This window comes from Chrysochloris asiatica, unplaced genomic scaffold (genome assembly GCF_000296735.1).
Source record: "Chrysochloris asiatica unplaced genomic scaffold, ChrAsi1.0 scaffold00079, whole genome shotgun sequence".
In the NCBI taxonomy this organism is placed as follows: Eukaryota; Metazoa; Chordata; class Mammalia; order Afrosoricida; family Chrysochloridae; genus Chrysochloris; species Chrysochloris asiatica.
In genome coordinates this window covers 11,832,172-11,846,988 of record NW_006408597.1, presented here as the reverse complement: position 1 = coordinate 11,846,988, position 14,817 = coordinate 11,832,172, and the positions used below count along the sequence as shown (strand labels likewise).

The following is a 14,817-nucleotide window of genomic DNA, read 5'->3' as shown; positions in this document are numbered from 1 at the left end:
TTGCTTGTTGGTGGTAAGGGGAAGGCAAAGGCGGAGTTAGATGGTTCAATCCTTGCCAGAGTCCAAGGCCTAACTGGGCAGGAGACTTCAGTCAAACTTGTTATGTGATGGCAAGGCACTGCTGCAAGAGGCCTGGGTCAGCAGAACAAACTTTTGACCACTGCTCAGAAAGGTATGGTAGAAAAGTACTACTATCCAAACTAAACCAGACACTAGAATGTGCTATGTAGTAAGTTTCTAGGGAAAATCAAGGCAACTGTGTAATTCTAAAGAACAAGATAAAGCTCCATAACTCTGCTAAGTCTGCTGCTATCATCTAATCAGAAAAGTCACTTTGACTTTTCCATGTTATATCTTCAAAACCATTATCCTTTGTATGCTACTTTGCTCTGCAGCCAGCAGAGGGCTCACAAATTCCAGTTCAAACAGCTGCTGGCCCAGCATCAAATCTAAAGCAATCATAAACATGCTGGCTTAGGCATCATAGAAAATGTTTTATTTTTCCTAAACCTACTACCCTAAAGAAGATCTCCTTGGTTCCCCTTTTATGTACTGTGTTTTGAAATGGAACAGAAAATCAAAATAAATTAACAATATAGTATTATACACTTATTTGACAGACTAGGACTTATAGGGATTTTGGCAAGTATAGAAACATTACCCTAGTGTGTTAAACACTTCGGCTATCTCAGTTGTTTCTATTACCAGAATATTAATATGTCAACTCATTGAAAAGTTGTAAATGACACAAAGTAAATTCTTTGAAGGGAAAAAAGAATAGAGACAATATTATCTTCTTCATCACAGTTCAAGAAGTGGTTGTTCTGATCAGAACTCAACTCATGGAAAGATTAACATCACCACCAGCAGTGAGCATCAAATGGTGGCGATAAAAGGGGCTGGCAGGTAAAGTTCGGCGTGAAGCATGGGAAAGATGGAGACAAGAGACATGATTTCAATAAGCTGTCAATCAATAGGCAACACTTCCCACTATGGATGCATCCTTTCTGCAATGTTACAGACGCTGTGTGCAGGGGACCAAACACTCCCCAGGTTGCACCAAGTATTTTACCAGAGGGACTGCCCATCTGCTTAAAGTAATACTTACAAAAATTAAAAGTACATCATAGTTTCCATAGTTTTACTTCGAAAAAGGTGACTACAAAGAAGCAACTATCCCAACTAAAATTTAATCCCCCTAAATTTCCAAAGACACTCTGTGAGCCTGGCTGCTCTTAAGGAAAGCCGAGGCCTGGACCTACTAGAATGTGAACCCTAGGTGAGAGTGTATGGGAGGCAGGTATTCTGCAGTAGAGGACTAGATAAGAGCTGCTATAAATACTAGCCATTTCTCTAGCAGTCAGTTCCCCCTTGGGGCTCCATCTGATGGGACGGCAGGCTCGATTTCAGAGAGGCCGTGAGATAGGCAGTGTTGGTCTCTGCAGACGTCGCCTTTCAGTGGGTCTCTCTCCTGAGTATAAAGGCAGCTCTCCCAGTATATCTTGCTATCGTTTTCCTGACTCGAGCCCAAATGAAATGCAATCACCTTCTAAGACTTCAGGCACGATGACCTTCCATCAAGGCATGTAGCATAGATGCCAAAAGCGCCAGTCCGACACGGTGAGAGTCATGTTAAAAATCAATGGACAAAGTGGCAGAGCCTCTAAACTAAGAAGAAAGAGATCTAGCTTAATTATGGAACACTGTACTGTCATAATTACTATCTCATTGTGAGTATGAAGTTCTCTACTTTTCCTTAGAACTAATTCCATCTTCCCTGAGAATAGGGTTAAGAGAAACATCAAAACTCAAAATGTCAAGGCCCTTTTAAAAGACAACACAAGGGAATGTCTATATTGAATCGCGATGTGTTGTTTCTACCCTAAAAGCTTTTCTGTTACTCCAATTGTGAATCTCACCTCCCTCCAGTCTCTAGGAATACAGGTGAAGGTGGGCAAGGTGAGACATGAGACTGAAGAAGTGAGGAGCTGTCATGTGCTGGCTGTTCCCACTGGATGGCAAACAGCCATGGACAGAGGCTGGAACCTGAACACTTAGTGCTGGTGGCCTACTGACAGGATGAGTGGGATGAGGCAACCCAGGACCAGGACGGCCACTTCCAAGCGGCTGAGGCCTTTCCCTGCAGGAGCGTCGGACTTGTGACTGTGGCCCATTCCGCCCACCTCAGGGAGGACATGTACTGTGGCAACGTAAAGAAATGTCCCGGCAGAGAAAAGCATGGCCACTCCAGTGGCATTGACCTCTGAAAGGGCTTCTTTACTGCTCTGTGAATAAAGAGAGAGACACACAGACACAAACACACACAGAAAATTAAGTCACAGTAAGAAACATTCAGTACTCATAACTGGTGCTGCCTGGAAGATTAGAGCAATTTTATGTCATTTATAGGAAACAAATAAGGGTACAAAAACACTAATAAATATACGATTGCTTTTCCAAAGTTCTATTAATGCAGATATTCATTTATTTACTTATATTTAACAATATTAAACATCAAAATATCCCAAGCCCACTGCCAGTGAGCCAATTACAACTCATAGTGACCCTATACAGGGGTTGATGAGACTAAATTTTTAAGAAAACAGACAGCCTCATTTTTCTCCCTTGGAGTGGCTGTGGGTTTGAACTCCTGACCTAGCAGTTAGCAGCCCAACATCTAACCCACAGCATCACCAAAACCACACTAAATCAAACTCACAGCCATGGATTCGATCCCAATGCCCAGCACTCCTGTATAGGGTTTCTGAGGCTGTCAATCTTAACAGAAGCAGAAAGCCTCCTCTTTCTACCGCAGAACCGCTGGTGAGTTTGAACTGCATGCTGACCCAGTGGTCAGCACTTCAGTGCTTATTCTACAGTGCACTAGGACTCCTAAATGTTGTTGTTGTTGTTCTGACCCATAGTGACCCTGTATAGGGTTTTCAAGGAGCGACTGGTGGGCTTGAACCAATGAATGACCTTGCAGTTCAAACCAAATTTGCAGTCCAACGTATTAACCAGCAGTGCCATATCAGGACTCTGAAATTTTATTAGTGCCTCTGTCTTTATAAATAGTGTATCGATACACCAGGCACTAGTCTAGGTGTTTGGGATATAATGGTCATCAAGAGGTAGTATCTGCCCTCACAGAAACATCATTTAATCTTTATACAATTATTTATAACTTAATGAATTTTAAATGTGGGCCTATGGATTGAGATGATTTATTAAAATCTCAAGAGAAGAACATAAGTATAATATGGAACTCTAGGCCTCCAGACCCATCAGTGTCTTCTTATCAAAAGTGTTTTAAACTAATATTCATTAATAAAGTGATAAACTGATAACATTTTTAAAAGAACTGGACATTGCTTATTGAATGAAAGAAGATCAAGCTCTTTATATGAACAAAAAGGGGTTTTATAACAATTTATTTATTAGCAAACCCTTGAGTAACAGGAATTGAACCATTCACTGAAGTCCTGCTGTGGCTGCAGGACAAGTACCAGACCACAAGGTCGGTTTGAACCACAAGGTCGACAGTTCAAACTCACCAGTGGCTCCTCGGAAACCCTATGCAGGCTTGCTAAGAGTCAAACTGATGCAACAGCGCTTAACAACAAATTTATGAAGAGGACTCGGCTGGAATTACAGAGTTCAGTTTGTCCAGGCTTTACTCCTAATTTTAATCTTTAGTCTGAGAGGGTAAGAGGGTAATTGAGTTGAAAAATTCATCATACGAGACCCTAAGTTTCAGCGGATGACAAAAGTATCCGGTGATTGTCAAGACAAGCTAGATATGAGTCAAACTCACCTTACTCAGTCCCAGGTATGTTACCATGGACATCACCGGCGCCGCCAGTGCGAAGACCAGCAGGTGTTTCCTGATTCGGTTTCGCTCCAGGCCAGCGTGCATCAAGAAGGAGACCAGCCCAAATGCAGCTGGTGCCTGGTAGGAAAACAAAGTGTCCCTGTTTGTACTCCAGCTCTGTGGATTACTTCCTCATCAAGAAATATGTATCAATGCTTAATTCTCATACCAAAAATCAAGCATGGTACCTACATTGAGCTCTGTCTTTTAAATACATGCCCTCATAGAGCTTATTAAAAAAAAAAAAAAAAAAAAGTGAGTAAAAATTACTATGAAAAATAGAAAACTGCATAGCATTTTAAAGTTGCTCTCAGCAGTTATATGACCACAAGAAATAAAATCACTCCAAGTATATTTAAGAAAACGGTAGCAAAAAGAGAAGCTATGAACAGATTTATTCAGTTCTCCAAAATGAACAGTAATTATGAAAAAAAAAATTTTCTCATGCAATATTACACCAGTCCATAGAAATGTTGACAAAGAGAAATTTTAATTAGGAACATGGACAAGATTAAAATAAACCTCACGCCAAAATTCTGCTCACCTTATGTAGCATTATTGCCACAAACACAATTAACTGGACGCTAGTCTGTGAAGTAGAAGCTGCTGCTCCCAAAGCAACACCATCAGCTAAATTTGGGAAAGGGAAACATAAAATACCATAAATATAACAACAAGAACAACAGTGTAGGGGTTGTGTGTCTGGGCTTTAGAGTCAGACAGAGCTAGATTCGACTCTGGGAAGGTTACTGAATCTTTCTGAAGCTGTTTTCTATCTCTGACATTGGTTCGGTAAAGTTCATGAGGATTAAATGAGTTGATGAATGTAAAGAGTTTAGTACCTGGTTTGGACTAATGTTTTTGTTATTGGAAAAAGTATGTTGCTCAAAAACCCACTGATTAGCTCATCAAATTTCAATAATACAAATATCAATGCAGAATGGCTACATTCCAAAAAATTACTCTTGGACATTGAAATTTAAGTATCATATAATTTTTACCAGTCACAACATATTCTTTCCATTTCTCCAATCATTTAAAAATGCAGAAGTCCTTCTTAGCTTGCACACCCATTTCAGGGCATGACTAAGTGTGCTGGGGCTGGTGCTGGAATACGTCACCTGGTTCAGCACCCTTACCTCCTCCCGGCCAAGGCCAGCCCAAAAATATAGCTATGGATGGTCGTGATAATATAAACACTAAGCCACCCACTTTGTGAAAGGAAAACCAAGGGGTTCCACTGTACCCCAACCCTACCTGCAGCATGGACGACCAGTCCCAGTGTGGTGGTGATTTTGGAATTGCTGGGTCTTGTTGCTTCTGGATCTGAAGTTAAAGACAAACATTAAGCAATAAGAGAAACAGTTAAAGCACTGGCCTGAAGGGGGGAAATTATTTGAAAGCTTTTAAAGTAGTACATAATTTTCCTCACGGCTGTCTCTTTTCTTTCTGTTTCAAACACCGAGAAGTTCCTCCTGTTCTGGAGAGAAGAATAGAAGGAAACTCTTCATTTGACCCAGCCTTCTTTTAATAGACATATTCTTAGGACCGGTAACCCCTACTACCTCAAACTCCTCACACTTCTTAGCCCTCTACACCTTACTCTCATTTCTCCTAATCAAATTCATCGTAGACTTCCTGATCAGACTCATCTTCCTGGAATATTATCCTTCTGATGATGTATACGTGAGTGAGGTAAGAAATCTGCTGTTTTCCCAATTTAGTTCTAAGTGCTCTGCTAAGTGGTGATATAGAAGGTTAAACACTGGGCTGCTAACCACAAGGATGGCAGTTCAAATCCACCAGCTGATCATTGGGAAAAAGATGAGGCTGTGTGTGCCCATGAAGATTTAGTTTCAGAAACCCAGTTCTATACTGTTCTGTGCAGTCACTATGAATCGGAACCAACTCAACTGCAGGGGGGTTGTTCTATTAGGTAGGTTGTTACGCCATTTGTCAACTGTAACATCTTACTTTGATTCCAACTCATAGAGACTCTGGAGGACAGAGTGGAATGTGCCCTGTACAGGGTTTCCAGGGCTGTAAATCTTTGTGAAAACAGATTGCCACAGTCTCCTGCAACGGTGCCACCAGATTACTATATGCTACTTCAAAGTTCCTTCTATATCAGCATTTTAGATATTGTTATTAGGTGCTGTCGAGTTGGTTCTGACTCATATCGACCCTATGCACAATAGAAACACTGACCGGACCGTCACCATCTGTTGCTATGCTTGAGCCCATTGCTGCAGCCACTGTACCAATCCATCTTGTTGGAGGTCTTTCTTAGATATATAAAAACTTAACATATTTTATACTTCCAGATTTACTATAAAGAATTAAAATTTCTACCTTTTTAAAAAATGCTTATTGTGGTAAAAAATATATACCAAGAACACTTGCTATTTCAACCATTTTTACACATACAATTCAGTGACATTGGTTACACCCATCATGCTGTGCAATCATCACCACCATTTCTAATTTTTCCATCAATCTTAAGCAACACTTTCCCAGTTCTCCCTCCCACCTGCCCCTGGTAACCACTAATAAACCTTGTTCTCTATCTATTTGTCTATCCAGATATTTTATATAAGCTGTTGTTGTCAGTTTTGATTCAGAGCGACCCTGTATAGGGTTTCAGAGGGGCAGCTGGTGAGTTTGAACCACCAACCTTGTGGTTAGCCATCCAGTATTTATCCTACAGCGCTATATCAGGACTCCTTCATGTAAGCAGGATCATACAATATTTGTTCTTTTGTGTCCAACTTATTTCAGTCAGCATAATGTTTTCAAGGTTCATACAGGTGGTAACATGTGTCAGAACTTCATTTTTCTTTATGGCTGAATCCCATTAGTGGTGCAGTAGTTAAAACACTCAGTTGCTGGTAGTTCAAATCCATCAGTCCCTCTATGGGAGAAAAATGTAGTCATCCGTTTTCATAAAGATTGTTGTTAAGTGCCCTTGAGTCTTTTCCGACTCATAGCAACTCTATATAGGGTTTCCGAAGAGTGGCTGGTGGGTTTGAACCACCAACCTTGTGGTTAGCAGTCTAATATTTATGCTACAGCACCACACCAGACACACAGACTTGGAAATCCTCTGGGGCAGTTCTACTTTGCCCTGTTGGGTTGCATGAGTAGGAATAGACTGGACGGCATGGGTTTGGGTTTTGTTTTTGTATTTTTGGTATGGCTATAACATATTTTGTTAACGTAGTCATCTATTGATAAGCACCTCGGTAGTTTCCACTTTTTGGCTACTATAAATTGACTTCTTTTTTAGATGTCTTACAAAACACAGTACAACTCTGAGCACTAAAAAACTTCAATAAATCCTCGTTGGAGAATGAAACAGTTATTTGTTTACATCACATGAAGATGTTACTGCTATGATAGGAAATAATCAAAGAATATCCAAAAGATACCATCAAATGAACAGATGTGGACATCAAAATACAAAGTGACAGCTGGGCATTAGTCAAATAAATTCTGAAGGTCTATCACAATGGAGGAACATGTTATCTTCCTATTAAAACTCTGTAAGGAAGGGAAACTGAAGACTCAAATTACTCTAAGGCAACAAATATTTCAGTATCATCCCAGCTTGGAAAGAACAATCATATCACACTGTGCTACAAGCTTGTTTCAGCTTCTCTTTATACAAAGTGAAACACTGCCCAGTCCTGCACCATCCTCACAACAGTTGTTACAGTTAAGTCCATTTTTGCTTCCACTCTGCTAATTCATCTCTTTGGGGATCTTCCTCTTTTGTGCTGACCCTCCACTTTATCAAACATGATGTTCTTCTCCAGGGATTGATCCCTCCTAATAATATGTCTGAAGTATGAGAGATGAACTCTCACAATCCTGGCTTCTAAGGAGCATTCTGGCTGTACTTCTTTCTCCCAACATACACCTGTTTCTTCTTCTAGCAGACTTTTAAAATTCTTCTCCATCACCATAACTCAAATATATCAATTCTTATCTGGTCTTCATTATGCACTGTCTAACTTTCACATGGATATGATGCAATTGAAAATGCCATGGCTTGGGTCAGGCATACCTTACTCCTGACATCTTTGCTCTTGAACTCTAAAGAGGTCTTGTGCAGCCGATTTGCCTAACAATGCAATACATTGTTTGATTTCTTGACTGCTGCTTCCATGAGTGTTGATTGTAGATCCAAGCAAAATGAAGTCTTTGACAACTTCAATCTTTCCCCTTATAAGTTGTTGTTATTGTTGTTAAGTGTCATTGAGTCAGTTCTGACTCACAGCGACTCTGTGTAGTTTCCAAGGAGCGGCTAGTGAGCTTGAACCGCCAATCTTGCAGTTCAAACTGACCTTGCAGTCCAGTGCATTATTCCACAGTACCACACTAGGATTCCTTTTAAAAGTAGCACCCCAAATTAAAAACTGTTGTTGTTGGTGGTGGGAGTAGGGTTTCTGTGGCTGTAAACTTTTATGGGAGCAAAAAGCCTCATCTTTTTCCTGTGCAACTGTTGACCTTGAAATTAGCAGCCTGACTTATAATCAGTAGACTATCAGAACTCCTTAAATAAAAATTAGTGGATTTCAAATTAACACACAGTCTTTACAAATCTATAGGAAAAGACTCTATTTTAAGTAGCATAAATTGAATAATGGAGTTGACTTTGAACTCATATTTCATAATGCCTAAAACTCTACAGAGAATAGATAAAATCAGGGCACCAGACACATGAAAGCAAGCAAAACGCTACCTCAGAGATGAAATAAGACTAAAGGAACACATGTAGCATTTAATTCTTTTGCCAAGAATTACAGGACATTAAAGGTCATTTTAAATTGAAACTGACAGGAATTATAAGAAAATGCCAGAGAGGCCATGATGGGAAATTAGGCAAGACAGTTGGAGTCAGATGCCATCCAAGAAGAGTACTTTTCTCTTGCTCAAGAAATAAAGCATATGAATAAAGCCATTTACTCCTAAGTAAGTTTTCCCAGATAAGACACTGCTCTGGTAGTGTAGGGGTTAAGAAGCGGGCTGCAAACCACAAGGTCAGCAGTTCGAAACTACCAGCTGTTTCGCGGGAGAAAGATGAAACGTTCTGCTCCTGTAAAGATTTACAGCCTCAGAAACCCTGTACAGGGTTGCTATGAGTCGTAACCGACTCCATAGCACACAACCACCACCACCATTTAAAGAAAAAGGCTGTGAAAAAAAATTAAAACCATGTTTTTGTTTGTTTTTATAGCAAGAGCCCTGTAATACAGGCAGAGGCACAGCATGGCCAATTGACAAAGAGTTTTATTAACCTAGCTCCTCCTCCATTTCCCCTTTACTGGGTACTTTGGAGTTTACAATCTTCTGTATTCTTATTTTAAAAGAGTCTAGTAGGTCAAACTAGTCTCTTACTCTTCTCAGAGTTTACTTTTGTCATGCCAACCTGCTACCCCACCCCCAAGATTTCCTTAATTCTGAAGATGGATCACCCCAACAGCTATTGCTCACAAATTCTCCCCTTTTAACTTTACACACATTGGTCCATCTTCATTTATACTTCTCAAATCTATTTAGTGCCTGTTGGCTCGTTTCTTTATAAAGTGCATCATTTCTCAATGTCCCTAAGAGTACAGCTAATTATGCCTATGTTAGGTTGCATCATATTTACACCTGATATACTTAAAACATGTATAACCAAAAACACACTGGCCCCATTTTGTTCTTATATATCATGAATGTACAAATCATAAATACTTGATGCACACATAAATGTCCAAAAGCCAATCTCCAGCCCATAGGTACATAGCCTTATTCAGTTTGTGGACCTACATAGCCTTATTCAGTTCGTGGACCTAGAGTTCATAGCTGCTCCATGTTACCACTTCTGCCACCATCTCTGCTGTCGCTGCTTCTTCAAGCAGGGATCCCAAGTTCCACTCATGCCCTTCCTTCTTAATATCCTGGGATTGTCCGTTCCTGAAATGAAAAATAACTATTCCCTCCTTTTAGTTAAATATCTTCTACAATTACAGTTCTGACCATCACAACTAATACTACAATTGAAATGATACAATCTCATCAGCATTATTCCATACCCCCTTTCACCAAACACATCTGGAAAACAGCAAAACCAGTCAGTGGGGCTTTTCCCTTGACCCCTCATTCTAAAACCAAGCACACCCATGAAAATTTGTCAAGTCAGCCACTTGTAGCAATTGTTGTTGTTAAGTGTCACTGAGTCGACTCAAACCCCTAGCAATCCTGTATATGGTTTCCGAGGAGCAGCTAGTGAGCTTGAACTGCCAACCCTGCAGTTCAAACGGCTTTGCAGTCTGGCACATTAACCCACAGTGCCACACCAGAATAGTAATGTCTAAATTGCCCATTCTACCAATCCAGTCCACTGAGAGGACATGCATGTTCCTTGATTTGAACAGATTTCATTCTGACTGGAATTTTTAGGAACTACATCCATAAGCAAAAGTCCAGTCCATCAAATAGTAGCAGCTGATGCTTGCTCCGAGTATTAAACAGCTCCATATTCATCTAGTCACGTTCTAGTCAGCTCAACAACCCTGGCCATCCAAGCTAGGATAAATGAGTACCAGCTGCAAGCTTGGGAGTTCACACACACCTCCCGGAACTTCAAAACAAATCAGCTTTCCATCTTATTTCATCTCAAGGTCAGTGGTGCATCGGCAAGCATATTGCTGGCTGGTTCCCTTCAACTTTCGGTCCTAGAAAGGGGTTTTCTCTGATGGGGCAACTTTCCTTGCCTAGAAGCCTCTGAAACTCAAAATGCCAAACTGTCTTTTTTTTTAAAAAAAAACAACTCACAAATCTTCAACAGTTCTGAGTGGGTATGCATATCTTTTCAAATGCAAATGTATCAACTCAGGTTCTGGCTCAAGATACCACCTTAAAGTTCTCATGAAGTCAATCAAGTGTAGGCCAAAGACCAGCTTTCCATAATCATAATCCCCAATATTCCTATTACACATTTTACAATATTTTATTTTACAATAATAAGCAGGAGAAGCCAATATCCATAAGGTAATCAAATACATTAACCTTTTGAAACACTTAAGTTCCCTTCACCCAGGACTATTTGGCCTTGGGCCTCTGACGGGATGGATTCCGGTAAGCCCTAGCCTTAGAAGCTGCTCTCCTTTCAGCTGAAACATTTTATCCCATTTCCCTTTGTTCTTTTTCCCACAAAACTTTACAGGTTTTTTTTTTTTTTTAGGTCTGGAGCCATTGCAACGAATCCCACTCACAGTGCCAAATGCACTAAACTCAGGGCATGACAGAACATCTGTTTAAATTCCAACTACTAATATGAGAAAAGTGAAGATTGCGGTGGCTACATTTTTCCACTTTCTAAACCACACCTCTAACCAGTCAGTTACTACCAGTGTTTTCAGCCCATTCATTAGCTATGGTGCCAGGAGCTGTGTTGTTAGGAATACCACACTTAGCTCCCAATATTACACATACACTTCCCTTTTCAGCTAGCATCATGTCTCGTGCCCTTCTGTTTTCCCAAGCCATCTGGTTAGTGGCATAACTGGCTAGCTACCCCTCGTAGGGCATCTCTGGTATTATTTATGAACCTGTGGATCAAGATATCTAGGGAGAGATCTCTGGGCTCAAGATTTCTCATGTTGCTCAGGCTTTTTGCAGACCACTAGGGTGAAGGGACCAATGCACACGTCACAGTCCAATTAGACGGCAGCAAGTCTCGGACATTTCCTTTTCCACAGTACTCTGAGGGCCAAATAGGACACTGCTAGGTTAACCACTGACATTTTAGATGTGGGTATAAGTTGTCACTTCTCCTATGGGCACTGTGAACTCTGCTTCCTGCCTTTAAAGACATGAAGAGTATGAAGAGTGGTTCATCATCCCTATGGAGAATGAAGGAATTGTCTTTGACAAGCCCTTACAAGTTTCATTTCCCCAAGTGTCCTTGTCTCCGTACAGAGCCAACCTGCAGTACATGTCTGAAGCCCGACCAAGGGAAAAGGAAATTACCTGTGTCTGTGGTTTATGAGTTGTGCAAACATGGCAATCACTTTTATTGAGAGCTTGCACTGAAAATTTAACCCATTCTACCCAAGCGTTCACACGCCTATATTCTGTTTCTACTTCTAATGTTTGTTTTAGGTCCTTTACCTCACACTGAATTCTGGGAAAACAAATCGGCTCACAGGGTCCCATTCCATAGACCAGGATTGCTACTCTTGGCTAGCTATAAGTGAGATAAGCACTGGGTCCTCCAATTTCCCACAAGATAAAACTTGGCAAACACCTAATTTGATGGTTTGAGGGAAAGATGCCACAGTTATATCTACTATCAACGTTACTGGTTGGTCCTAGGCAAACGCCCTTTGCACCTCCCTCAAGGTAATGATACATTTTAGCTGTATTAGCTTCCAAACCCACACCATCTTGTCAGGGACAGGTTAGAACCCCTGGGCCCTAGGCCCCTCTTACTCTGATTTCATATCCACCCCTTTACCATGAGTACCATTCTACTAAACAGGGATTAAGGAAGGGGGAAGGGCATCTCTAGTCCAACAAGAATAGTAACACTGAAAAGAACAGTGTGGAAACAAAGAAAAAGATATCAAGACCTAAAACCCTAATAGAAGCAGTTGGCCACAGGCACACAGCCCATGAAGAAAACACTCCATTTCCAGTAAACCTGTGCCCCTTTACTAAAAATTGATAAATATGCAATATACCATTTCTCCTAATCAATATGTATTATCCCACTCTTTAAGGAAGAGACCCCATATCTTTTTATAAGCCCTAGTGCACCCCAACCCCAAAGGGTCTTCTCCACTTGGGAGACAGACCTACTTCTCTCTTTGGAGTGTACCCTAGCTTTGACTTAATCTATGCCCCCAATTCTACCAGGTCTACTGAGAAGTGGCAACTTGGTGGGACTACTTCTTTATAACCCCAAGAGCGAGAGGAACCAGGGAAAACCGTGACAGTCTGGCAGCAGCAGTACAGCAAGGCAGCCTCTCAGACTCTTGTCAAGGTCACTTTGAGGAGCTCCCTGGACAAGGGATTTGCTTCCCACCAGTAACTACTATTCCCTTAGGGAGCATCCCTCTTCACCTTCACTGGTCCCTTTACTTGAGTACTATGAGTCCACTCCTTTTCCACTGTCTAAACAGCTGTCTCATTTGTCAACCACACCTGGTAAGGGTCCTCCCATTCTGGCTGGAGTCTGTCCTCTTTCCAGGTCTAGATCAGCACCAAGTCTCTGGGTCAGAAGTGATCAACAGTGAATTTGAAGGAATGGGTTTGGACCAAGAGTCCTTTTAACCTGAAGGTTAGCAAAGCAGAATGGGCCAGCACGTATTTTCTTAGGAATCCCATATGACTATGGCATATTGCCCCTTTAGCACTGAACTCCATTTGACCCTTCAGTTTCAAAAACTGAGAGGATTAACAAGATATTCAGGGATAACATATTCTACTACACTCTGTCCATTTCCTCAAACTAAAAGAAACATTACTGGCTCTATCACCTTAATGCATGAATACAGTACTTCACTTACAAGCTTCTCAAACAAGAATGCAAATTAAACATACTTTTAACATTATAACCTTGCCAAATGAATTGAAACTATCAATACTGACATCTACAGCATAGTATCCTTTTCCTCCTCTTAACAAGAGGAAATGCATACATACAGGGTGGCCCAAATTTTAACAACAACAAAAAAAAAAGTTTTCAGTTCAGAAAGAGTATTGGTGCACCAAATATATTTTAAAACAGTATTATGTTCTCAAATATGAAACATTAATACAAAACAACCAAAAAAATTAAAAAAAAAGCCACACAAATAAAACCCTGAGCAATGTACAATTCTGATAATTACTATTATACCAGCCAAACAAATCTTTAACTACCTTTTACCATTTTACTGCAGAAAGTATCAAAGACATTAAAACAGAACAAAACTACCGACTGATTACTACAAGAACAAGCAAGTTGCTTACCCAGGAGAGATCAAGGCAAATGGTTGGGTTCCCTCAGAGCAAACCCCCTTCCTTCCAAGACTAAGACTCAATGGGAAGACACGCTCTGATTGGTGACCACATTCGTCACTGATAAGAGGAAGTGAGGAAAAAACAGCAATGAAGCTGCAAGCTAAGCCCTACAACGTTCAGTAGATGCCTGTGAACCCAGGTGGAGACCTGGTTGGCCAGCAGAGTGGCAAGACCTGGGAACTCCTGGGCCCAGAGTCAGTGACATAGTCACAGAGGACTAGAGTGGAGAGTGAAGGATCCAGCTGATAAGAAGAGAGGGCATATGCACAAGAACACCCACACTTGCAGATAATACCCAGTGGACCTGGCTTCAATGACTGGATGAGCAGAGCTCAACTAGAAGAAGAAAGAAGAGGGGGGAAAAAAAGAGTAATCTGATACAATTTGATGAACTTGACCTACACCTATGGATGCAGTAACTCAAGAGAACAAATTTTTACAGTGAGGATCATTCTCACCCCCTCCATACCTGTGTAGCCAGGGATGGGCAACTTGGAAATTGGCTACCCAAAATGGGGGGGCTTCAAAGGCAAGAAGTGACTGGCTTACAAGCTTTCAAGAGGGAACCTAGATCCAGAGGGTGTGGAGGAAAGTAGAATCTCCACTGAGTAGTATTCAATCTGTCTAGGCGGGGCTGATGAATGGAAATGCAGATAGGTCTCTTGTGATACAATAGAGAATAATTGTTATCAGGACTGATTGTGAGGGTTGGAAATATAAAGGCAGACATTTTGTAGCAAGGAGGGGAGTGATTAACTATGTAGTCTAGGAGCAGAGGTCCCTGGGACCATCAAGACAGAAGAGTGGAGAGCAGGACCCTACCCAGAGAAGCAGTGACACCAGAGATGGCGGCACAGATGGAGTGGCTGGGGACTTTAGACCCAGAG

The 14,817-nt window shown here is 41.1% G+C and overlaps 1 protein-coding gene across 2 annotated transcripts in view; it reads right to left on the bottom strand.

The window, feature by feature from the left end:
- Positions 1-1,572: 1,572 nt before the first annotated feature.
- Positions 1,573-14,817, bottom strand: part of SLC39A9 (solute carrier family 39, member 9) — a 117,994-nt gene continuing 104,749 nt past the window's right edge. The window contains exons 4-7 of one of the 2 annotated variants that reach the window (XM_006865582.1): positions 5,129-5,197; positions 4,416-4,501; positions 3,815-3,949; positions 1,573-2,285 (exon numbers count right to left, since the gene is read on the bottom strand). In XM_006865582.1, the coding sequence (XP_006865644.1) occupies positions 2,055-2,285; positions 3,815-3,949; positions 4,416-4,501; positions 5,129-5,197 (521 nt within the window). In that variant the 3' untranslated portion in view covers positions 1,573-2,054. The remainder of the gene's footprint in view (positions 2,286-3,814; positions 3,950-4,415; positions 4,502-5,128; positions 5,198-14,817) is intronic. The other variant, XM_006865583.1, reaches the window with a different exon arrangement.